Below are 23,522 nucleotides of genomic sequence, written 5' to 3'. Positions count from 1 at the left end.
GAGGGTGACTCTGCAAAAGGAGTGGGGGTGAGGTGGGGGAATGGAGCAGTTCAGTGGTTAGGAGCACTGGCTCCTCCAGAGGACCCGAGTTTGATTCCCAGCACCCAATAGGTGGTTCACCCCTGCCTGCCTGCACTGCAGGCCCTGTGCTGGTGACCTGACACCCTCTCTTGGCCTATGTGGGCACCAAGCACTGAGGTGGTGCACAGACACACAAGCACAACACCACACATGTAAAATTAACACAAATAAGCACTGACTAGAGCAGCAGAGGACTGGGAAGAGGGCTGGGCAGCTACCGGGCCCTGAGGTGCCTAGGGGATGTGCGGATGTCAGGGTGGCCACCAAAGCCTGAGGATGCCATTCTGTCTCCAGAACCTACAGGAGGAGCTGCTGCTGTGTACTGCCAGGCCCTTCTGTGGGAGCTGTATGCCCTAGACACTGCCACCTAGAACAACTACAATGATAACCAAGCGCCCTGTGCGGGAGGAACAGCACCTGAGGTTGTCCTCTGGGCTAACATGCGTACACGCACAGGTGTGTATGCAAACTCTCAGACACACTCTCACACAGGCACTCAGACATGTAGATACATGACACACACAGTCAGACATAAACACATACAAACACACACTCAGACACACAGACACACAAATACACACACTCAGACATAGGCATACACAAACACACACAAAGATACACAGACACATGAACACACCCACTCATGCACACAGACACACACAAGCACACACACTCACATAGACACACACATGAACACACACCCTCATGCACACAGACACACAAGCACACACATTCACACAGACACATGCAACACAGACAAACACACTCTCACACACACAGATACATGGACACACATATGGACACACACACACATGGACACACAGAAACACATACAATTTCTCTCTTACACACACACACACACACACACACACACTCAGACACACTCCACACATGGAAGAAAAATCAATAAGGCTCTGCATGATGTCCCAGTGAGTTCCTCCCGCCAAGTCGAAGGACTCGAGTTCTATCTTGGAACCCACACACTAGAAAAAGAAGTCTGGAAAGTTGCCTTCTGACTTCCATGGTCGCTGTGGTATGTGTGCCTCACTCCCCCACACACAAACGATGTGCTTTATAATAAATACGAATTTATTTTATTTTTTCTGTGCATGTGTGCCTTTCCATGTCTGCAGATGGTTGGCAGCCACCAAGTGGGTGCTGGGAACAGAAGGCTGGGTGGAAGACTAACTCTTAACCTCTCCCCGCAGCTCTTCAGACCCACTAAACATAATTTTTTATTTGTTTTGGTTTTTAGAGACAGAATCTCACTATGCAGACCAGGATGGCCACAGACTCACAGAGATCTATTACTTCCATGATCTGCAAGAAATAAAGTTACAAAATGGGCAGATATGTGCCGGTGGTAGAGTACGTGCCTCACACGGAGAAGGTAGAGCACTTGTTTCACAAGTGTCCGTACCCCGATTAAACAAACAAACAAACAAACAAAAAACAAAAATAAAAAATGAAACAAATATGATTCAGTACTGGGAAATCAGGGACAGCTTCCTGGGGCGTTAAAGATGGGGAATTGATTGCAAATAGTAGTTCTGTTACCCAGGAGAATGTAACATAAGAGCACAGGTTAAAGTGGCTCAGAGAGGAGGACAGAAACGTGGAGACCTAGGTAGGCGGAGCATGGACAAAAAGTCAGGGAGCACAGAGCTTTGGAGCAGAAGAGAGCTGGCCTGGACTCCTGGCCGCTCTCAAGCCCTTTAAGGCGTCCGCCCGGCCCTGCCCCGTCACGCGTCTTCGGCTCCGCCCGCGCTGCAGCGTCAGAGCGCGTCAGCGCTGTCCGCGCCCCCGGTGCTGAAGCGACATGGCCGGCGACCGGGCCCCAGCGTAAGCTCTGAGCCCCGCGCTGCGCCCGCCGCGCTCTGGCCGCCTGGAGTCATGTCTCTGCTGTGCGTGGGAGGTAGGAGCTGCATGGACGCGGGCAAGGTGCGGGGTGCGTGTGGATTCGCCGAGCCGGCCGGGCTGCACCGCAGAGGAGACCCCGGGTGCGCGCCTCAGAGGCGCGTGGATCAGCCCTAGGGGTCTTGCCTGTCGCTCACTCGAGTGGATGTGGGGCTCGGGGGACCTGTGTAGACGCTGTGTAGGCGCTGGTAGGGGCTGAGGAGACGGCTGAGTGCGCGCGAGGGTGGGGGTTTTGGAGGTAATGGGCCTGGACTGGTCGTAGGGACAACCTCTCCGATTCCCAGTGTGCCCTAAACAGTGCAGCAGGCTCCGCGGAAGCTCGTGGCTCCCTCTCCGCCTCACCCTTAGGGCTGTAGGGAGGGAAGTAGATGTGTGTGTGGGGGGGGCAGCTATTTTGGGGCCAAAACGCCATCTGCACCGAGGCCCACGCCCAGGCCCACGCTCCACGTTTGGGGGAGGGAGGTAAGGAGGGAACCACGGGAGAGGTGTGACCCCCCGTACCCCTCGAAGCTCCGAGTGGAGCTAGGCAAGGCTGCGAGGTAACTGCAGCGGGAGACCTTGGGCGACCGACTGACCAGGTAGCGGTGCGTGCCGATACCGTTGTGAGCTCAGGGTCGGTGGAGTGGGGGTGAACCCCCTGCGCCCTTTCCCCTTCCCACCTCCAGGAGGCTGTGTAGGGACAAGAGCGAGTCTTCATCCCCCTCAGATTTCAGGCAGCAGGAGACCTTGGGCGGTGGGTGTGCGGGTTTGAGCTCCGCGGCTGCGTGGCCCTAGCTGGCCCCGCCCCTCTGCCCCCCCTCCCCCTCCCCCTTCTCTCCCCACTCCATTCACAAACCCGGCCCCGCCCGCCTGCGCCCCGCGGTGCACGGCTCTAGTCTGTTAGACGCGGATGTTCTTAAAGGAGCAGGGACTCTTTTCTCTGCGCCTGTGCCTCGAAGGTTCTGACTGCCCAGGGTCAGTGGGTAGCCGCGGCCTCCAGGCCTGGGAATTAAGCTGAGCTGAACGTGAACGGAACCCTCTGGGCAGCTCCCACAGACCCAGCCATAAATGGAAGGGGATCCTCTCCTTGGCAGCTCCCTGCACCCGCGTCCTCCCATCCTGCCTCCTGGAGGGGGGGCGTCACCTCAACTCTGACGCAAACCGGAGGCTGGGCTGCGGGGGTGGAAGGCGGGCAGCCTCTGAAAGGAGGCTTCCAGAAAGCCAGGCCCGGGCAACATTTGTACTGAATTCTCTGGACACCATGGTGGGCAGAGTGCAGGGGGTGAAGGATAGGACTCTGGGGAGAGGAAACAGGCAGGGAGGTGCAGGTGGGGCCTGAGAGGGGCACTGGGCCTAGAGGTGTTCAGTGGATCTTATAGTCAGATAATACCTTCATGCGAACCACCCACAACCCTCTCCACAGACCCTTTATGGCTAGGGCTGCCATTGGGTATATGGGGGCTCCAGGATCCCCTTCCATGTTGCAGATACAGATCTAGATGGATGCTGAGGAATGTTTAGTACAAACACAGAGATAGGCAGGAGCTGAGGCTCAGTGTTCATAGTGCTTGCTACAGTGCTTATAGCTCGTTGCTACAGTGCTCGCAGCTCAGTTGCCACAGTGCTCGCAGCTCAGTTGGCACTGCGTACACCAAACCTGTTGGCACATGCCAGTCATCTCAGAACTTGGGAGGCAGAGGCAGGGATTCAGGAGGTGAGGCCACCCTGGGCTACGTGAGCCCTGTCATTCACACAGGAAGAAAATGTAGGAAAAAAGATTCCTTCCCATTATAACACAGACACATACTTGACCACACCTCCTGAAACACACTGACTCACAGGCCACTACATACATCTTTGACCTGGGATCTCACCTGACTTTGGGAGAAGCCATGGGTATGTGGAGGTCAAAAAACAATGTTGGGGTGTCAGCTGTCTAACTCCACTATACAGATCCTAGGTGCCTAGGTCATTAGGCTTGGTGGCAAGCCTCTGCTAAGATGCCTGCAGAGGCATCTCTCACTTTGTTGAGACAGACTCTCTTACTGAAAGGGAGCTTGCAGATTGACTGGCCAATGGACCCTAGAATGCACTTGTCCCTTCCCTAGAGCTGGGGTTACAGAGACACATCCAGGCTGGCTCTCTAGGGCATCTGAACTCACATTTTAATTTTTGCATAGCAGCTACCTCCCAGCTCCTTCCTCCATGAAATAAAGGAAGGAAGGTAGGTAGGAAGGAAGGAAGGAAGGAAGGAAGGAAGGAAGGAAGGAAGAAGGATTGATTTTTAGACGGGCATGGTAGTGCACGCCTTTAATTCCACAGTGGGTCTCTGTGAGTTTGAGGCCAGCCTGGTCTACAGAGTGAGTTCCAGGACAGCCAGGGCTACACAGAGAAATCCTGTCTCCAAAGAAGAAAAAAAAAAGGAAAAAAAAAAAAAAGATCCACAAACACAAACATCAAACAACAACTACATGGGGGAGGGGCATTCTTAAAGGCTGAGCTCCCTCCAGCAGTACCTCCCACCACCATTTCCTGACCTCACTGGGTAGCAGAGGCTGGCTTTGAACTCGTCTTCCTGCCTTAACCTCTGGAGTGCTGGAATGGCAAGTGTAGGTCTTAAAGGTTTCATAAGTATTTCATCAACAGGATGAACAGAGGAGGGAGAGAGAAAGAGCGTGTGTGTGTGTGTGTGTGTGTGTGTGTGTGTGTGTGTGTGTGTGTGTGTGTTTGCACGTGCACACTCGTGCTCACACATGACTGTGTTGGGGTGTGGTTATAAATTTGCCTTAAAAAGTCCCAGAGTTGAACCTGCCCATCCATCATAGCAACCCCACTACACAAATGAGGAAAACCCAAAGAGGTTCATCTACTTGCCTAGGGCCACATAGCCGGGAGGAGCAGAGGACTCCCTGGCTATCTGTGGGCTGGGGAGGAAGAAGATTGGGTCAGTGTCCTAACATGAGGTGTCTGACCTCCACGGTCTGTTCCCTTCCTCCTTTCCCAGAACCCTTTGGAAAACACAGTCCCCAACTGCCCTACAGCTGACACTATCCAGCAACAGGGACTGCCCCTGCGACTGTCTGTGCTGCCTCCTGTCTCCTTCATGCTACTGTGCGATGGAGGGTGACAGCCCGGGCTTTGTCCCTCCCCGGTGCCCAGTCCGCAGCCAGCATCTCTACTGTTGTCATCCATGACTCCCTGAGGGTCTGGTGGCCTTATTTAGTACACCCTGTGTCCTTCCAGACGCTTCCCTAGAGGCCAGGTTCCCCACCCTGCCCCATGGACCTGAACAGGTCTCCCCTAGACAGTCGTCTTTAATCAGAAATCGGATTCGAGTATCCGAGGCTGTCAGCCAGAGAAGAAAGATAGTGCAGGTGACAAGGGATGGGAGGGAGGGCAGCTCCGCCTCCATCCAGGCGGGGAAACTGAGGCCAGAAAAAGGTGCCAGAGTCTGAGCCACTAGCAGCCTCAGTGCGCTATAAATAGCTGAGCGGACCAGGCGCTTGCTTCCGCTGCTGACCCGAGCACTGGGAGGTGGCGGGATGTGACGTGTTGGAGACTGGGGATGTGACGACACACACACACACACACACACACACACACACACACACACACTCACTCTCACAGCGGTTGCACTAGCCTGACCCCACCCTCTACTCTTCAGACACCTGCTGCCCGGAACCCCAGACCTGCATCTCCCAAATCCCCATCCTCTCCCTGCTCTGACACAACCTTCCCCCAGACACTCTTTCCATCCCCCAGCTCTGACACCCTGTCCGTCCCCCCAGGCACCCTCCCCTTCTCTAACACACCCCTCCCCCCAGATGACACACTGTTTCTTCCCCCAGAACCCTCCCTTCCCCTGCTCTGACACACCCTTCCCCCAAACATTCTCCCCTCCCCCCAACTCTGACACCCTATTTCTCCCCCTCCCACATCCTCCCTTCCCCTGCTCTGACATTCACTCTCCCCCAGCTGTTACCCATCCCTCTCCCAGACATCATCACCTTCCCCCTGCTCCGGCACCCACTGCTCCAAGACACCCTTCCCTGCCCCCAGACATATGGACTTCTTGCATAGACACCCCAAACTCTCTTCTGAACACCTCGACCTTCCTCCCTCTCAGACTTCCTTTCTCTTCCAGAAACTTCCACACCAGACTCTGCTTCTGCAGACCTCACCCCTACCTACCCTTCCCAGACTCCTCCCCCACTGTGACTGACCCCACCCCCCACCCCCAGTGCCCTCCCCTCTACAGACTTTCCTCACTTCGATCTTGGGTTTCCTGAGTCCTAGTTCAGACTCAGCCTGGCTGGGGCTTGTCAGAGCAGCAGGGGCTCCAGCAGGGGTCCGAGGACCCCAACAGCCTTAACCCTCCAACCCAGGGCCCGCTGCACAGAAGCATGGAGAAGGGGGATGTGGCAGAGAGATGGAGGAGGCAGCAGGAGGGAGGTCTGGAAGCTGCAGAGTTGAAGGCTCAGTGAGCACACTTACACACTGGTCACACTGCACTGGGATGTGAGCACAGCCTTTCCTCACTCTGGGCTGAGTCCCTTTCCCTTCCTCCAGTCGTGCTCCACAATTACTTGTGTGCTAGGCATCAAGGCAAATTTATTGGCATTTAAAAAATGAGCTTTTTGGGCTGGAGAGATGGCTTGGTGGTTAAGAGCAGTAACTGCTCTTCCAGAGGTCCTGAGTTCAATTCCCAGCAACCACATGGTGGCTCACAGCCAACTCTAATGAGATCTGATGCTCTCTTCTGGTGTGTCTGAAGACAGCAACAGTGGACTTATAGATAATAAGTAAATAAATCTTTTTTAAAAAGTGAATTTTTCTGCAGGGGCTGCGTGATAGCACAGGAATTCAGATACTGAGAACCTCACGGTTTGGAACCTCTGTGTGTGTGTGTGTGTGTGTGTGTGTGTGTGTGTGTGTGTGTGTGTGTAGTGTTGTTTGTGAAGTAAGAATCACTCTTGTGTATGAGATTGTCTCTCATGGGTTGTCCCCAGTCACCTGATCAGCTGTGCTGACAGCTTCTGGAAGCAAGGGCCAGGAAGACAGGAGAGCCTGGCTTCCCAAGTATGTTAGTCCCCACGCTTTGGGTTTGCGCGGGCACCTGATGAAGAAGGGACAGAGGGAGGGATCAGTGAATCTGCCCATTGGCTCTGCCTGCACCAGGCTTTGGACTGAGTGCGGTGACAGCTAAGTCAGGGCCTCAGGATTGTCCCCTCATCCCCATATGTCCATGTCATACTGGAAGACCTCTAAGGGGTCAGCTGTCCGGCTCCAGTTTTATTTGAGTTGGGGTCAAGGGTTCACAGGGAGGCTGGGGGAAGGGGAGGGTTATGCCCATGGACCAGATGCCTTCTGCTCTGAGTCTATCTGATGGGCTCTTCTCTCTTCCTCCTCCTCTCTGTCTCTGATGCCTCTTCTTAATCCATCTCTCCCCTATGTCTCTTTTCCCCATGTCTCTGTCTCTGTCTCTCTCTCTCTGTCTCTCTCTCTGTCTCTCTCTCTGTCTCTCTGTCTCTCTCTCTCTCTCTCTCATCCCCACATCCTCCTGGCTCTCTCCATCTCTGTCTCTTCACAGTCAAAAAAGCCAAGTTTGACGGTGCCCAAGGTAAGTATCCTGTCCTAACTGTCCTGTCCTGTCCCTGTCAACTGTTGTCCTGTCTGTTCTTGTCTGGTCTCCTTGGCCTGAGGAAGGGCTTTGGCAGCTGCTGCCAGGCAGAGGGCAGGTTCACCTTAGGAGTGAGCTGCCCCCCCCCCAAACCAGGCCAGAGGTCATCCTGGGGAGAAACCCAGGGGCAGGAGCGCCTGAGACCCAAGGGGAATCCGAGGCTTGCACGTGCCCATGCCAAACTCCAGCCCTAGCCCCAACTGTCTGTATATTTTAAGACAGGGTCTCCCTAAGCTGGCTAGGCTAGCTTGTAACTCATTCTGTAGCTGAGGCTGGCCTTAAGCTCACCATCCTCCTATGTGACCTGTCAGTCCCTCCTGTCGGTCTTCCCAGATGAAAACCAAACCCTTTAGACTTGGTCTCCATTTCCCCGTGTAAATGGAAGAATGGATAATAACTGGTGGTTCTGGGACCCGGGTGTGCTGGTCCATCCTCCGGGTTGAGGTGAGCATACGGACCCAGGAGGGGACAGCCGACCATTGTCCCGCTCTCCCGCTGCAGAGAAGTTCAACACATACGTGACGCTGAAGGTGCAGAACGTGAAGAGCACTACCATAGCTGTACGCGGCAGCCAGCCTAGCTGGGAGCAGGACTTCATGTTGTGAGTGTGCAGCCCCGCCCTCCCCAGCAAAGCCATCGCGACCACGCCCACCACAGACCCTACAAGGTCCGCCCACTAAGGGCCACGTCAGCCAGAAGCCCCGCCCACAAAGCTCCCCGTACTGAAAAGTTTGGTCCACTACTGCCCCGCCCACGCAAAGCCCCTGTAAAACCCGAAAACCCCGCCCACACAAACACAGCCCGGTAAGCATCCCCCCCCACCAGAAAACCCCGCCCGTGACCACGCCCACTGGAGGTTCCGAGTGCTTTCTTCAGGCTATCCCACACTTGACCCACCACAAACCTCACCCACAATAATCCTGCTCCGTAGACCCCATCCACCATAGGCCATTTCAGACAGGACCCACGGCTTTGCCCGCCACAATCATTGTCCCCGTCCCCTACCCTTGGCTCCTTCCTCACCCCGTAGACCACACTTCTCCATAGGTCACACAGTACGTGCCCACCCAGCCCTGCTCAAACAAGCCCCACCTCAACAGGCCCCGCCCCTGGCCTCACCTAAGATCCTACCTACTCCCAAATAGGCTTCCTTCCTTGCCAAGCTGGCTCCTCCCACAACCCCCACACCGCTCGCCTAGCCCCCTCCCCTGTCTCCCCAGTGGCCACAGGACAAGCCCAGGCCCTACCCTTGCCTCCAGGCCATTCCTGCTTGAAGCCAAGCTCCGCGCGCTCACCTCACTACTCCACTCCCACCCGAGAAAGCTTGTCCTCAGCCAAACCAGGCCCCGCCTCCCGTGCCCACACTCCACAGCCACCACACTTGGCCCCTCTACCCATCCCAAGGCCTGCTCCTCCACCCTCCTCTTTATCCCCTATAGTGTGCTCCCCTCCAGGCAGAGGAAAAGATTATAAACGCTGTAAGCCACCTCAGTGTCATCCAGCAGCTCCCTCAGTTCTGTTCTCTCAGCCTCTCACCGCCCCCCTCCAACTGGCCGCCCCCTCCAGGAAGTCTTTCCTGAGCCGCTGCTAAGCTGCTACCTCCTGGCTTCTTTTCTGCACACTTCACCGCGGAGGGGTTCATCACTCCTGCCTTGTTCAGCCCAAGGAGGGTGGGAGCCCACGGTGACCTCCGAGGGTACAGGTCACAGGAGTCAATCCGGTTGGGGGTGCACAAGAAATGCTAGTCGCTGAATACCTGTACCCTCCATCAATCCCCAGCCAGGCAGCCACACCGTCCACGTTTACAAAATGGTCTCTCTGTTAGGCTCTCTTATTTATTTCGAAGACAGGGTCTCAAGTTGCCCAGGCTGGCCTCACTGTATTACCAAAGACAACCTGAAATCTGATCCTTCTACCTCAGTCTCCCGAGTGCTGATATCGAAGGTGTGTGCCAACACACCTGTTCCTTGTCGCATCTGTCCTGATGTCCAGCCACCTGGGCCACACCCTATTTTATGATTTTTTTCATTCTTTTAAATCAACTGTGCTCAGTACCCTGAGGGGATTGCTATGGTGAGTCCCATTTAATAGATGAGGAAAAGGAAGCCCAGAGAAGTCACACGTTACAGGAGTGAACCCTGAGTTATACCCCAAGAGGAGAATGGTCGGGAACTGTCAGGGAGGTTCGTGTTCCTTGCCTGCCCAGCCTTGTTGGGGCCTCAGGACCCCTGAAGGGTCGGTAAGATGGAGGGGAGGGTGAGATGGTAACTTCTGTTCCCAGTCCTTTTCTCCCAGATGCAACTCTGGCTGCCTGTGATAGTCTGAGCTACATGCTCCCTCCCATGGCCTCAGTTTCCCTTCCAGAGAATGAACCAATGTGTTGCCATTCTTGGCACCGGCTCCTACAGGCCTGGCTTCCTACTGCAGTGTGCTGTGTGTCTTCAGGCCAGTGCACTGACCTCTCTGAGCCTGTCTTCTTTCCTTCCCATTCCCCTGTGCTGTGCACACAGTGAGATCAACCGCCTGGATCTGGGCCTGACGGTGGAGGTGTGGAACAAGGGTCTCATCTGGGACACAATGGTGGGTACTGTGTGGATCCCACTTCGGACCATCCGTCAGTCCAATGAGGTGAGTGACAGGTGGAGAAGAGAGCCTGGCAGAGGCCCAGGGGCTTGTGGTCTAAAGAAGGTGAGGCCTGCTCACCCCCATCCCCCACCAACATGCTCAGTTGGGGCTACCACCTAGTGATTTAAAGTGGACACCAGAGAATCCCATCAGGGCTGTATTGTCAGTTAAGGGCCTAACCTGCTCTTTCCTGGCCCTGTGGGTCCAGGGGTTTTCCTCAGAAGCCAGGCTGATGCTTTTACTCCTGGGGACTAACAGCACCTAGGGTGGCCCATGCTTTGACAAGGCGCCAGAGCATACTTGTCATTTAATCAGTAAATAACTGAAGGAAGGAAGGGAGGAAACGCAGCAGCAGCCATGAGAGCCAGAGCCAGAAGTAGCATGAAGGGGACCCAGGATGTTCTCAGTGGCCCAGCATGATGGCAGCCCAAGCCCCAAGGGAGTGGTCGATATTCTCCACAGAAGATTGTCATTGTAGGAGTAGTAAAGAAATTGAGGGTCAGATGGACCCCAGTTGTCCACAGTGCTTGTGTTATGGAGCAGTGGGGGGGGGGGGGCAGCGGCGGTCTCACTCCCTTGGGCAGCTTCCTCAGGGTGGCCAGGAACTGGGGCTACTGTCGGGAGCCACAACTGTAAAGTCTCTCACCTGGGAAGTGGGGTCTAACCTTTGCTGTCAGGTGAGCGGGAGCAGGTAGGGAGGCTACCTCAAGAGAGGCTGGTGTGCAGCCAGTATTTGGACCCTGCCCTTCCCTGGGGCCCTGAGCCCTATCCTTTGCCTTCACTCATGCCCAGGAGGGTCCGGGAGAATGGCTGACACTGGACTCTCAGGCCATCATGGCGGACAGTGAGATCTGTGGGACCAAGGACCCCACCTTCCACCGCATCCTCCTGGACGCACATTTTGAGCTGCCTTTGGGTGAGTCACAGGGTTTGGCCAGACCCAAGGTCACAGTGCCCACTTTGAGGACTGAGCTGGGGAGGCCATGGCCTTCAAAGTCTTCACAATCCCTGCCGGAGCCCCTGGCCTCCTGCCCCCCTCCACCTCCATCCATCCCTGGGGTTCCCCAGGCTGCTCCCCACATCTCTGAACCTGGTCCCAAGGGAGGGAGGCCAGCTCTCCCAAGAGCCCGGGACATGGAGGCTTTGCTTGCAGACATCCCCGAGGAGGAGGCGCGCTACTGGGCCAAGAAGCTGGAGCAGCTGAATGCCATGCGTGACCAAGATGAGGTGAGTCCCCTCGAGGTGAGCTTCCTGATCCAACCTCTCCAGGGACACAGGGAGACGTGAAATGTCCCATCTTCCCTGCCAGCCCAGCCTTTGGCCGCTCTCCCCTCTCCCTTCTGTGCTCAGAGTGTCCCAACACACAGCTCAGACCCATGTGGTGTTCACGGGGTGGGGGGAGGGACCCAGTAAAGGGCTGCTTGGCTACCGCCCGCGCCTCTTTGGTCGCCTTCTGTTTCTCTGTCTGCTCTGTGGCTTCCTAAAGTCGAATGTATTGGGCTTACCAGAGGGAGCCGTGTTCACTGTCCCTGACACACCGTCCCCTTCACAGTACTCCTTTCAGGACCAGCAGGACAAGCCACTGCCGGTGCCCAGCAGCCAGTGCTGTGAGTGCCGCCCGCTCCGCTCCACTCCATCCAGCAGCCCAGTCTGGTGTGCGACTCCTGCTTTGCTGTATCCCAGCAGCTGCCTGGATGGCCTAAGAAAGTGACAGCCAGGGCCAAGCCAGGCATGGAGTCCAGGGCTGAGGGACCCCGTCCCATTCCATCAGCCACCACTGTCCCAGGGACACTGGCTCCTGTGTGACTCAGCCTCACCAGAACTCCTGGGCTCCAGCCATCCTCCTGCCTCGGGTTTCTGAGCAGTAGTGAGCCACTGCAGAGCCAGGCTGCACTGCTCCTGTCAATCACTGAAGTGGCTCTCAGCCCAGCCTGGTCTAGCCTGGTTGGGGGGCCCAAGAGCCTGTGAGATACTGTCTCAGATCCTCAGGCCCTCAGGCTGCCGGAGGGGGAGGCACACCCCCTGTGGGGTTCTGTTTGTTTGTTTGGTGGTTTGTCTTTTGTTTTGTTTTGCTTTTTAAAATTCCTATGCTGGAAATGATAAGGGGACTTGGGAAAGTGCTGCCCTGGGGGGACGGTCAGAAGCCTGCCTGCCTTTTGAGGGGCCCCCCGGGTGGGGGTTGGGGTGAAGAGGGTGGCTGAGGCTCATTGTGCCTGTTCCTTCCTAGGCAACTGGAATTACTTTGGCTGGGGAGAACAGAGTAAGTAACAAGCTCTCAGGGAAGTGGGCATCTTAGGAACCCCAAGGCTCCTCACCCCCACATCCATGTCTCTGTCCCCCTGCTGATCTGGAAGTGGCCCCATGTCACGCAGATGCTCCCTCAGTGGGGCCTGGTCATCAACAGCAGTCAGGGCCATGTCCCAGTTTCCTAAGCCATCTGACCCTTGTCGACCCTAAGGCTAGCCCAACATACACAAGGCCCTCAGTTCTGGTGCCGGCTGTGGAAAGCAGAGAGACTGTTAAAGCCCCAGTCTGGCTGAAGGGGTTGCTGAGTCAAAGGGAAGCTAGTGGAGCCCAAAGCAGATGATTCTCTCAAAACCAAAGTAGTAGGTTGTTGGGTCAAAAACCGCATGTTGGGGCAGGTGGGATGGCTCAGTGGGTAAAGGTTAGCTCATCTGAGTTCCATCTCAGACGCCCACAGGAGAAGCCGATTCCTTCAATATTTCCTCTGGCTTCCATACACATGCTGTTCCACATGTGCCCCCACAACGTATTCATGTAATATTTTTTTTTTCGAGGCAGGGTTTTTCTGTGTAGCCCGGGTTGTTCTGGAACTTACTGTGTATAGACTAGTCTGGCCTCAAACACACAGAGATCCACCTGCCTCTAATTCACAAGTGCTGGGATTAAAGGCATGCGCCACCATGTCCGGCACAATATCATAATTTTATAAACAATTGATAGAAAGCACAGAACTCCAATCGGGTTGGCTTTTCTGTACTTAGCTTTAGTACACACAGGTGCTGCGGTGAGCGGTGAGCACAGCAAACGGTCCTGATTGACATCTGTTCAGCGGCCGCCAGAGGGCGCCAAAGGGCGTGCTCTGCTAGGAAGTGAGCGCGAGAGGCTCCTGGAGATCCGAGTCTCCTTCACAGCACTGGCCTCATCTCAGACAGTGGATCCTCATCCTCTCAGGTGGCACAGCTGGGTCACCGTCCTCCCAGGCCCCACAGCTGGCACACCGGAAGCTTCCTTCTGTCCTCCCTCCTGCTAGAGCCTCTGTCAGTGCTGCGGTAGCAGAGGATGAAGACACCCCAGAGGGAGGCCGGTTTAGACCCACTGTGTGCTCTCCCGTCCTCACCCTTCCTCTTCCTCCTCTTCCCTGCAGATGATGATCCCGACAGTGCCGTGGATGACCGGGACAGTGATTATAGGAGTGAGACGAGCAACAGCATCCCACCGCCTTACTACACGACTTCGCAGCCCAATGCTTCGGTGCACCAGTACTCCGTGCGGCCACCCCCTCTGGGGTCCCGGGAGTCCTACAGCGACTCCATGCACAGCTATGAAGAGTTCTCTGAGCCGCGGGCACTCAGGTGGCTGTGGGACTGGGGCGTGGCCGGGAATGCACGGGCCCATCTCACAGAACATTTCTATTTGCATTTTAAAATTACACTTATTTTGGTTTTTTTTTGGGGGGGGTACGTGTTTTATGATGTGTGTTAGGGAATCAGACAACAACTTGTTGGCTTTTCACCGCTGCTTTGTGGGTCCCAGGCTTTGAATTCGGGTCACCAGGCTTGGTGGCAAGCACTTATACCCACTGAGCCCTGTGCTAGTCCTTGGCACTTTCTTGTAGCATCCAGAGCCTTTTCTAGTTATATAGGGAGTTTCAGGCTAGCCTGGGCTACACGAGGCCCTATCTCAAAAAACAAAAACAAAAACAAAAAACAAACAAAACCAAGGCCTAGCTGCCAGCTCCCGTCCTGTGTACAAGCTCCCTTTAAATGTCCTGGCTCCACGTGCTTCCTGCCCTTACCTACCGTGGCAATGACAGGTACCACTCCTGGTTCATGCCATGCTGGGGATGGAAACCAAGGCTTCACATATGCTACCCAGGCCCTGTGCCAACTGAGCGGCAAGTACTCTCACATTCCACTGGTGGTGGCAATCTCTGGGCGGGACAGATGGTGAGACAGGGTACGAGCCCCCTAAGCTTGGCTGCTGGGAGGCTGTGCAGGCCTAAGGAGCAGCGACGGACTCAAGGCAGAGTCTGTGTGCTGAGGCCACCACCCTGATCCCCACGTTGCCTGTTGTAGCCAATGCTGGCTCATGCAGCTGCAAAGAACATGAGTGGACCAGGACCTGCTATGGGGTCAGTTGAGGACAGGGACATCATGGAGGGCGTTCTGGAGCACGATGCTGGGATCTCCCCATCAAAGGTGAAGTAAGGTTTCCATCAAGGGTCAGGGACCCTGGCAGGGAGTCGAGGGGCCAGGGGATTCATTGGAATGGATTCAGACTCAGCCTGTGGAAGCCAGTAGGGAAGAATCTTGGTATAGCCAATTCCTACCCTTAGTGAGCAGGAGCAGTGGACTCCAGCCATGCCCCTCTCTGCCAGCTCAGGCCTTCGGTGCAGTTGAAACCTCACCACTAGGGGGTGTGTGCGCATGGCCCCTGGCTGACATCAGAATGACTGTAGTAACACATCCAACTGACAGTCAAGGTGGTTTGGCTATGGGCAGGCACAGGTTATGTATGGGATAATCTAGGTTGAACGTTAGGAGCTTATAATGGATGGCTGGACGTGGCAGCATGTCAGGGGCTGCAGGGAAAGGGGAGTGGGTGCTCAGGCTGGGATTGTCCAGATGGCTGAAGCTGCACCCGTAAGCGTCTGTGCATCTCAGCTAAGCCAGTGCTTCTCGATGCCAGGACAGCAGCATGTACCCAATAGGGGCTCAATTCGTGCCAAGTAAGTGCCTGGCTCAAGTGCCCCAGGTTCCTGCCGTCTTGAGCAGCAACACAAACACATGGGCTGCTGAATCCACGATAAGCAAACGTGTGGCTGATAGGTGGGCCTGTGCTCCTGGGGCAGAGAAGGAGGAGTCCCTGGTAGGTGCTCAATCCACTCATTTCGTGGGCTTACAGGCCTGGGTCCTGGTCTCACACCTTTGTTCCTGGTCTATTGAGCAGGAGTGAGCACACAGTAGGCACTCTGGCTTTGCTGAGCACACCCCTGGGTGATGGTGTGTGTGTGTGTGCGTGTATGTGTGTGTGTGTGTGTGTGTGTGTATGGTGTGTATGTGGAGTGTGGGGGGGATGGTGTGTGTGTATGGTGTATATGTGGAGTGTGGGGGGAATGGTGTGTGGGGGATGGTGTGGGGGGGATGGTGTGTGTGTGTGGGATGGTGTGTGTGTTGAGGGATGGTGTGTGGGGGTGGTGTGTGTGGGGGGATGGTGTGTGTGGGATGGTGTGTGTGTGTGTGGGATGGTGTGTGTGTGTGAGATGGTGTGTGTGTGTGGGATGGTGTGGGGGTGTGTGTGTGGGGGGATGGTGTGTGTGGGATGGTGTGTGTGGGGGGGGATGGTGTGTGTGTAGGGAATGGTGTGTGTGTGTGGGATGGTGTGTATGGGGGTGGTGTGTGGGATGGTGTGTGTGTGGGGGGGAAGGTGTGTGTGTGGGATGGTGTGTGTGTGTGGGATGGTGTGTATGGGGGTGGTGTGTGGGATGGTGTGTGTGTGGGGGGGAAGGTGTGTGTGTGGGATGGTGTGTGTGTGTGGGATGGTGTGTATGGGGGTGGTGTGTGGGATGGTGTGTGTGTGGCGGGGGATGGTGTGTGTGGAATGGTGGGGGGGATGGTGTGGGGAGATCGTGTGTGGGGCATAGTGTTTGTGGGATGGTGTGTGTGTAGGGAATGGTGTGTGTGTGTGGGATGGTGTGTATGGGGGTGGTGTGTGGGATGGTGTGTGTGTGGGGGGGATAGTGTGTGTGTAATGGTGGGGGGATGGTGTGGGGAGATCGTGTGTGGGGCATAGTGTTTGTGGGATGGTGTGTGTGGGATGGTGTGTGTGTGTGTGGGATGGTGTGTGTGTGTGAGATGGTGTGTGTGTGTGTGTGTGGGATGGTGTGTGTGTGTGTGGGATGGTGTGTGTGTAGGGAATGGTGTGTGTGTGTGGGATGGTGTGTATGGGGGTGGTGTGTGGGATGGTGTGTGTGGGGGGATGGTGTGTGTGTAATGGTGGGGGGATGGTGTGGGGAGATCGTGTGTGGGGCATAGTGTTTGTGGGATGGTGTGTATGGGATGGTGTGTGTGTAGGGAATGGTGTGTGTGTAGGGAATGGTGTGTGTGGGGGGGATGATGTGGGGGTGTGTGTGGGGGGGATGGTGGGGGGATGGTGTGTGTGTGTGGGACAGTGGGTAGCCAAGGTCTGACTGTTTCTCTACAGTCCCACAGGCAGCAGCCGCTATGCTTCCAGTGGGGAGCTGAGCCAGGGCAGCTCCCAGCTGAGTGAGGACTTCGACCCGGATGAGCACAGCCTACAGGGCTCAGAGCTGGATGACGAGAGGGACCGAGATTCTTATCACTCCTGCCACAGCTCTGTGAGCTACCACAAGGACTCACCCCGCTGGGACCAGGATGAGGAGGACCTGGAGGACCTGGAGGACCTGGAAGATGAGGAGTTGCCCGAGGAAGAGGAGTTGGAAGAGGAGGAGTTGGAGGAGGAGGAGGAGTTGGAGGAAGAGGAATTGGAGTTGGAGGAGGAGGAGGAGGTGCCTGATGACCTGGCCAGCTATACCCAGCAGGAGGACACCACTGTGGCTGAGCCCAAAGAGTTCAAGCGGATCAGCTTCCCAACAGCTGCACCTCAGAAGGAAGACAAAGTTTCAGCTGTGCCCATTGAGGCCCCCGATGTGTCCAAAGGCATCCCCAAGGCAGCCACACCTGAAGAGAAGGCAGCTGCGGAGTGTGCACAGGAAGCGGAGCCCCCCAAGTCTGAGGAGAGGTATCCGGAGGAACTGAGGTGCAGGGCACTAGTCAGAGAGCTCTGTGGGCCTCTGAGAGCAGCACGTTGTGTGGGCAGAGTTGGAGCGGGAAGCTGGGATCCCACAGAGCCGTTCTAAGCCTCTGCCTGCCTTCCCTGGCTTAGTTTCAGATCTCGAGAGGCTGAGGAGGGCCAGGAAGGGCAGGATGCCATGTCCAGGGCCAAAGCCAACTGGTTGCGAGCCTTCAACAAGGTGCGCATGCAGCTGCAGGAGGTGAGTGACACAGCCAGTCCACGCCCACTCCTGTCTATGGCCACCATGGAGGCCATGCCCACCGTGTAGGCCACGCCCACCAAGACCTGTCCATCAGCCCATATACCGCCCTTAAGACCCCTCCTCCTCAACAATATCATGCTCATCATTTCACCCATACCCAAAAAACATGCTCACCACCCAAACACAGTCAGCAGGCCACGCCCATCCACACCCACCCACTACCCACAACACACAGCTCTAGAGCCCCTTTGTAGACAGATGTGAGGGCCCCTACTTCAACTCTCCTGGCCCTGTTGGGATGCTCTGGCTCCACGTGCTAGCCCCATGGAAGCTGGACTTTTCCAAATCTGTAGTAATCACACTTGGAGGCCTGAGACTGGAGAAGCCGTGTAAGGGGTCAATCTTGCAGGTAAAGGCAGAGGTCAGGACAGCAGTGAGAGGTCAGAGGTCAGTGTTAGAATTGGTGTTCTGCAGGAAGAGTGACAGGGTGAAGTTGGAGGTCGCAGTGAGTCTTCTGAAGGCTCCTTACCTCAGCTGGGCACAGAACTGTGTTGATATCCAGGTGACCATCCCACCTGGGCAGGAGCACCAGGAAGCTTAGGTCATCCGATGTCACACCATGGACATTCCAAACCAGGTTCCTTATGCACTTAAGAGTAGGAATTAAAGGACTGGAGAGATTGCTCAGCAGTTAAGAGAACTGGCTGCTCTTACAGAGGACCCCGGGTTTGTTTCCCAGCAACCACGGGGCAGCTCAGAACTGTCTGTAACTCCAGATCCAAAGGACCCGACATCCTCTTCCAGCCTCTGTGCGCGCCTGACGCACACACATGATGCACAGACACAAATGCAGACAAAGCATCCATACACATAAAAATAATCATAATAAAACATTTAGGGGCTGGAGAGATGGCTCAGTGGTTAAGAGCATTGACTGCGCTTCCAGAGGTCCTGAGTTCAAATCCCAGCAACCACATGGTGGCTCACAACCATCTGTAATGAGATCTGATGCCATCTTCTGGTGTCTGAAGACAGCTGCAGTCTTCTTCTTCTTCTTCTTCTTCTTCTTCTTCTTCTTCTTCTTCTTCTTCTTCTTCTTCTTCTTCTTCTCCTTCTCCTCTTCCTCCTCCTCCTCCTCCTCCTTCTTTTTTAAAGGTCTGTTTATTTATTTTATGAGTACATTGTCACTGTCTTCAACACACAAGGAGAGGATTCCATTACAGATGGTTGTGAGCCACCATGTGGTTGCTGGGATTTGAACTCAGGACCTCTGGAAGAGCAGTCAGTGCTCTTAACCACTGAGCCATCTCTCCAGCCCTACAGTGTACTTCTATATAATAAATATAATAAATAAATCTTAAAAAAACATTTAAGTTGAGAGAGAGAGAGAGAGAGAGAGAGAGAGAGAGAGAGAGAGAGAGAGACCAACAAGACTGAACAGGGAAAATGATGTCAAGTGTTCAGGATTAAGACGTTTGATTGGCAGGGAGGCTCTCTGCCTGTTTTACAGGCTAGGGTCCAGAAAGTCCAGGGGTACAGAGAGATGTAGGACCTGGATTTCCTGATTCCTCACCCGTGTGGGAGACAGAAGGGGGGCAGAGCTTGCCTCAGGGATAGAGGGGTGACCAGTGTGTCTGTTTTCTGTCTGTCCTGCAGGCCCGAGGAGAAGGAGAGATGTCCAAGTCTCTGTGGTTCAAAGGCGGGTGAGCAGAACTCTGGGTTAGGGGGGATTTTTAAAACGGGAGATCAAGGTTGGTTTACATCTGTTGCTCAGACAAGGGATGGGGTGTTAAGAGGATTCTATATTGAGAGGAGAAAATAGTTTGTTGTTATTTATTTATTGTTTATTTTTTGAGACGAGATTTCTCTGTGTATCTCTGACTGTCCTGGAACTCATTCTGTAGATCAGAGTGGTTTCCAACCCACAAAGCTCTGCCTGCCTTTGCCTCTAAAGTTGTAATTAAAGGCATGGGCCACCATCACCCGGGACAGTCTTTTTTAGTTTTTGTTTTTAAGGGTACTAGCCCATGCCAACTTACCCATATGAGAGCTGGAATTCCCATAAAGGCCACACTCCTAGGCTTGGGGCCAGCGCTTGAGTTTGTCTTTGCCTGACAGTTGAACTCTCATCCCAGAGGGAGGTCAGGGGTCCTGCCTGCACCTCTAGTGATGGGTGTAAGGCTGGACACAGGTCTGGCCCCTCAGTGTTCCCGTGTGTCTTGCAGCCCTGGTGGTGGCCTTATCATCATTGACAGCATGCCAGACATCAGGAAGCGGAAGCCCATTCCCCTCGTGAGCGACCTGGTGAGCAGCCCCGTGCTTCCACCCTGAGTGGGAAGGCGCAGTGTACGATCTGTACAACTGCCCAGGGCGGCTGAGGCTGGGGACTGCCCAGGCAGTCCTTGAGACTAATGTACCCTGATTTCCACCCTCATGCATCCTGGACCTCAGGCTATGGTGAGTGATGATGACAAGGTTGTTGGGGGACCTCTCAGCTTTCACCCCTGTGTGGGTATATAGGCTCTTGGGTGGGAAGAACGACCCGGGCTGGGAGTTTTGCTCAGTGGGTGTCTCCTAAGTCCCACCTTGGGGTGTGGAAAATTCACCTCCCATGATTCCTTCTGACTCAGCCGCTCCCGCCCCACTCCCACCCCACCAGGTCCCTGGCTCTGCAACCTCCCTTGTGTGGTCTACACTCACTGGCAACTTTCTTTCTCACTACAGTCTCTGGTCCAGTCACGGAAGGCGGGCATCACCTCGGCCTTGGCCTCCAGCACGTTGAACAATGAAGAGTTGGTGAGTGGGGGGCTCTGGAAGCGGTCCCGCAGCGATCGAAGAGCAGGGGAGCTGGGGTGTCTGGGACGCCTGAACGGCCCTTTTCCCTCCTTTTTCCTCCGCAGAAAAACCACGTTTACAAGAAGACCCTGCAAGCCTTAATCTACCCCATCTCCTGCACCACGCCGCACAACTTCGAGGTGTGGACGGCCACCACTCCCACCTACTGCTACGAGTGCGAGGGGCTGCTGTGGGGCATCGCGCGGCAGGGCATGCGCTGCACCGAGTGCGGCGTTAAGTGCCACGAGAAGTGCCAAGACCTGCTCAACGCGGACTGCCTGCAGCGTGAGGGGCGGGGCCAGGCAGCGAGGGGCGGGGCTGAGACTGGTGGGTGGGGCCAGGGTTAGCCAGAACGCTGGCTGTGTGAGGTGCAGGTAGGGGTGCAGAAGCGAGGGGAAGGACCAGGCTGGAGTGGGCCAGGCTGGGAGGTCTGAACTGCGTGGTCGGCTTGGCTGAGTGAGTTGAGGAGGAGTGGATAGACTGTTTGGAGAATTGAGGGCGTGGCAAAGCTCTCAATCCCTGGCTGCGATAGCTCTGGGTCCTTCTGGTGGAGTTGGGATGCTACTGGTCTAATGAGCCAGAGGCAGGGCAATGGGCGTGGTTATATGGGCAGGGCTTAGTTTAGGGACACCCCCCCCTCCTTAGGGTTTCTACTAAGCGATTCTCAACGTGTGGGGCGCGACCCCTTTAGGGGTCACATATCAGATATCCTGCATATTTAGATTATGATTCGTAACAGTAGCAAAATTACATTTATGAAGTAGCAACCACATAATTGAGTGGGGCTTATCACAACATGAGGAACTGTATTGAGGGGCCGCAGCATTGGGAATGTTGAAAATTTTATGAGCTGGAGAGCTGAGGAGATAGAAGCGCCAAGTGCTGGTCTGCGCAGGGGATTTCGGGTGACACAGGCGGCTGCCCTACTACTCTGTCTTAGAGAAAGGAGGTCCTCCGGAGGGGAGGGGACTGAGGGACAGCAAAGTGCTGATGATCTAACAGGGCGGGGCTTTGAGAGGAAGGATGCCCACCTGGACAGAAGGCTGTGGGTGAACATGCTCAGACAGGATGATGGGTCAGTGACAAGGAGGGCTTAGAGGGGACAGGGCATCATGCAGGATGTATCCTAGAAGGTGTGGCTTGGAGGAGCACATCTCAGTGGGATGTGTCCTCAGTTGGCACTAGGATTGTAGGAAGGTGGAGATTCTGTGTAGGCATGACTAACCATCATGCCTGAGGCAGAACTCAGTGGGCAGAAAATTCAGGGTTTGACTGACAGGGAAATGCCTATGGTGGAGCCTAGAGGTGGGTGGAGACTCGGGAGTCTCAAGAGACTGGGCTCTAGGAGGGAGGAGATTCCAGGTGAGGAGAACTTCATGGGCGTGGCCAATCCAGAGCAGCCTCAGAGGGCTAAGCTTAGCCAGGAGGAGGGCGCTTTGGTGACCTGCCTGGGTTGGAGGGTTGGAGGCTAGCAGCTGGACACCAAGGCCAAGTACATCTGTAACGGCAGGGGCGGCTGAGAAGAGTTCTAAGCATGGCGCTGAAGACCGCACGCAGAACATCATCATGGTGCTGAAGGACCGCATGAAGATCCGCGAGCGCAACAAGCCTGAGATCTTCGAGCTGATCCAGGAGGTCTTCGCGGTCACCAAGAGCGCACACACACAGCAGATGAAGGCCGTCAAGCAGAGTGTGCTGGATGGCACATCCAAGTGGTCTGCCAAAATTAGCATCACGGGTGCGCATGCGCAGACAGCCCTGGTGGGAGAGAACTGAGGGGTGCTTGGAACCAAGGGAGGGCTGCAGCTTGAGGTCGACCTGGGGGAAACTCCTTCTAACATGCATGTGAGAGTGATCCCACCTGTGCTGCATAAGTGGGTGGATGGGTGAGTGAGTTGATGGATGATGGATGGGTGATAGCTGGATGGATGGATAGTTGGATGGCTGAGTGGATGGGTGGATAGAAGGGTGGGTAGCAGGGTTGGGGATTTAGCTCAGTGGTAGAGCACTTGCCTAGCAAGCGCAAGGCCCTGGGTTCGGTCCCCAGCTCCGAAAAAAAAAAAAAAAAAGAAAGAAAGAAAAAAAGAAAAAATGAAGGGTGGGTAGCTGCAGGATTTAATGTGTGAATAGGTGGATCGAGAGACAGATGGGTAGATGGCTATATGGGAAGGGTAAATGCATCAGCTTGGGAGCCCTATGGTAACTCTCTGGCAAGACTAGCTGGGCTGTCACTGTGGCTGGCCCCTGTCACGAGCCTCCCGGGACATGTGTTAATGACTGCATGTGTTGATGGCACGTTCCCCATCGTGAAAGCACATTTGTGTGGTGTGTCTTTCAGTGGTCTGTGCCCAGGGCTTGCAGGCCAAGGACAAGACAGGATCCAGTGACCCTTATGTCACCGTCCAGGTTGGGAAGACCAAGAAAAGGACAAAAACCATCTACGGGAACCTTAACCCAGTGTGGGAAGAGAATTTCCACTTGTGAGTAACTGACTGGGTTCCCAGTCCCAAAGTTCCCTTGCTTCTGGGTTAGTTTGTGGGGCCTCTGAGACAGGATACAGGGCAGCTGCCTGAAGCCTGCCCTCCGGTCTGACTGCCCACACAGTGAATGTCACAACTCCTCTGACCGGATCAAGGTGCGTGTGTGGGATGAAGACGATGACATCAAATCCCGTGTGAAGCAAAGGTTTAAGAGGGAGTCTGATGACTTCCTAGGGCAGACAATCATCGAGGTGCGGACGCTTAGCGGCGAGATGGATGTGTGGTACAATCTGGGTGAGTGAGGGCAGGGCTCGGGGAGGCTTGAAGTCGGAGAAAGAGATGATCCAGGATATGCTGCACAAGAGACCCTGGGGATCGGGAAGGCTCCAGAGCTTCTGTGTATTGAAGCTGCCCCGAGACCCCCTCATGTCCTCCCTCATAACCCACAGACAAGAGAACAGACAAGTCTGCTGTGTCGGGCGCCATTCGGCTTCACATCAGTGTGGAGATCAAAGGGGAGGAGAAGGTGGCACCCTACCATGTCCAGTACACCTGTCTGCATGAGGTGAGCCCAATAGAGCCAAGAAGCACACAACTGGCTCCTTCATCACCACGCCCTTCCTCCTGCACACGCTGTGTGGTTCCTTACATGGTCCCCTCCGCC

General features: G+C 55.2%; 1 protein-coding gene across 10 annotated transcripts in view; it reads left to right on the top strand.

The window, feature by feature from the left end:
• The first annotated feature begins 1,874 nt into the window (after positions 1–1,874).
• Positions 1,875–23,522, top strand: part of Unc13a (unc-13 homolog A) — a 48,080-nt gene continuing 26,432 nt past the window's right edge. For 7 of the 10 annotated variants that reach the window (XR_015639550.1, XM_087589072.1, XM_087589076.1 and 4 more), the window contains exons 1-19: positions 1,875–1,996; positions 7,568–7,597; positions 8,159–8,258; positions 10,168–10,285; positions 11,075–11,198; positions 11,436–11,509; positions 11,835–11,889; positions 12,510–12,542; positions 13,671–13,878; positions 16,730–17,287; positions 17,432–17,540; positions 19,200–19,246; positions 19,769–19,847; positions 20,268–20,339; positions 20,444–20,663; positions 21,889–22,116; positions 22,717–22,858; positions 22,983–23,152; positions 23,308–23,423. Coding sequence is in view for 9 of the 10 variants with exons in the window: in XM_087589072.1 (XP_087445198.1) it covers positions 1,975–1,996; positions 7,568–7,597; positions 8,159–8,258; positions 10,168–10,285; positions 11,075–11,198; positions 11,436–11,509; positions 11,835–11,889; positions 12,510–12,542; positions 13,671–13,878; positions 16,730–17,287; positions 17,432–17,540; positions 19,200–19,246; positions 19,769–19,847; positions 20,268–20,339; positions 20,444–20,663; positions 21,889–22,116; positions 22,717–22,858; positions 22,983–23,152; positions 23,308–23,423 (2,505 nt within the window). In the remaining variant the exon portion in view is untranslated. 10 annotated transcript variants of the gene reach the window in all.

Source organism: Rattus norvegicus, chromosome 16 (genome assembly GCF_021556685.1).
Source record: "Rattus norvegicus strain SHRSP/BbbUtx chromosome 16, alternate assembly SHRSP_T2T, whole genome shotgun sequence".
NCBI classification, from domain to species: domain Eukaryota; kingdom Metazoa; phylum Chordata; class Mammalia; order Rodentia; family Muridae; genus Rattus; species Rattus norvegicus.
Note: the sequence above shows the minus strand (reverse complement) of the source record. Positions and strands in the feature narration are given on the sequence as shown.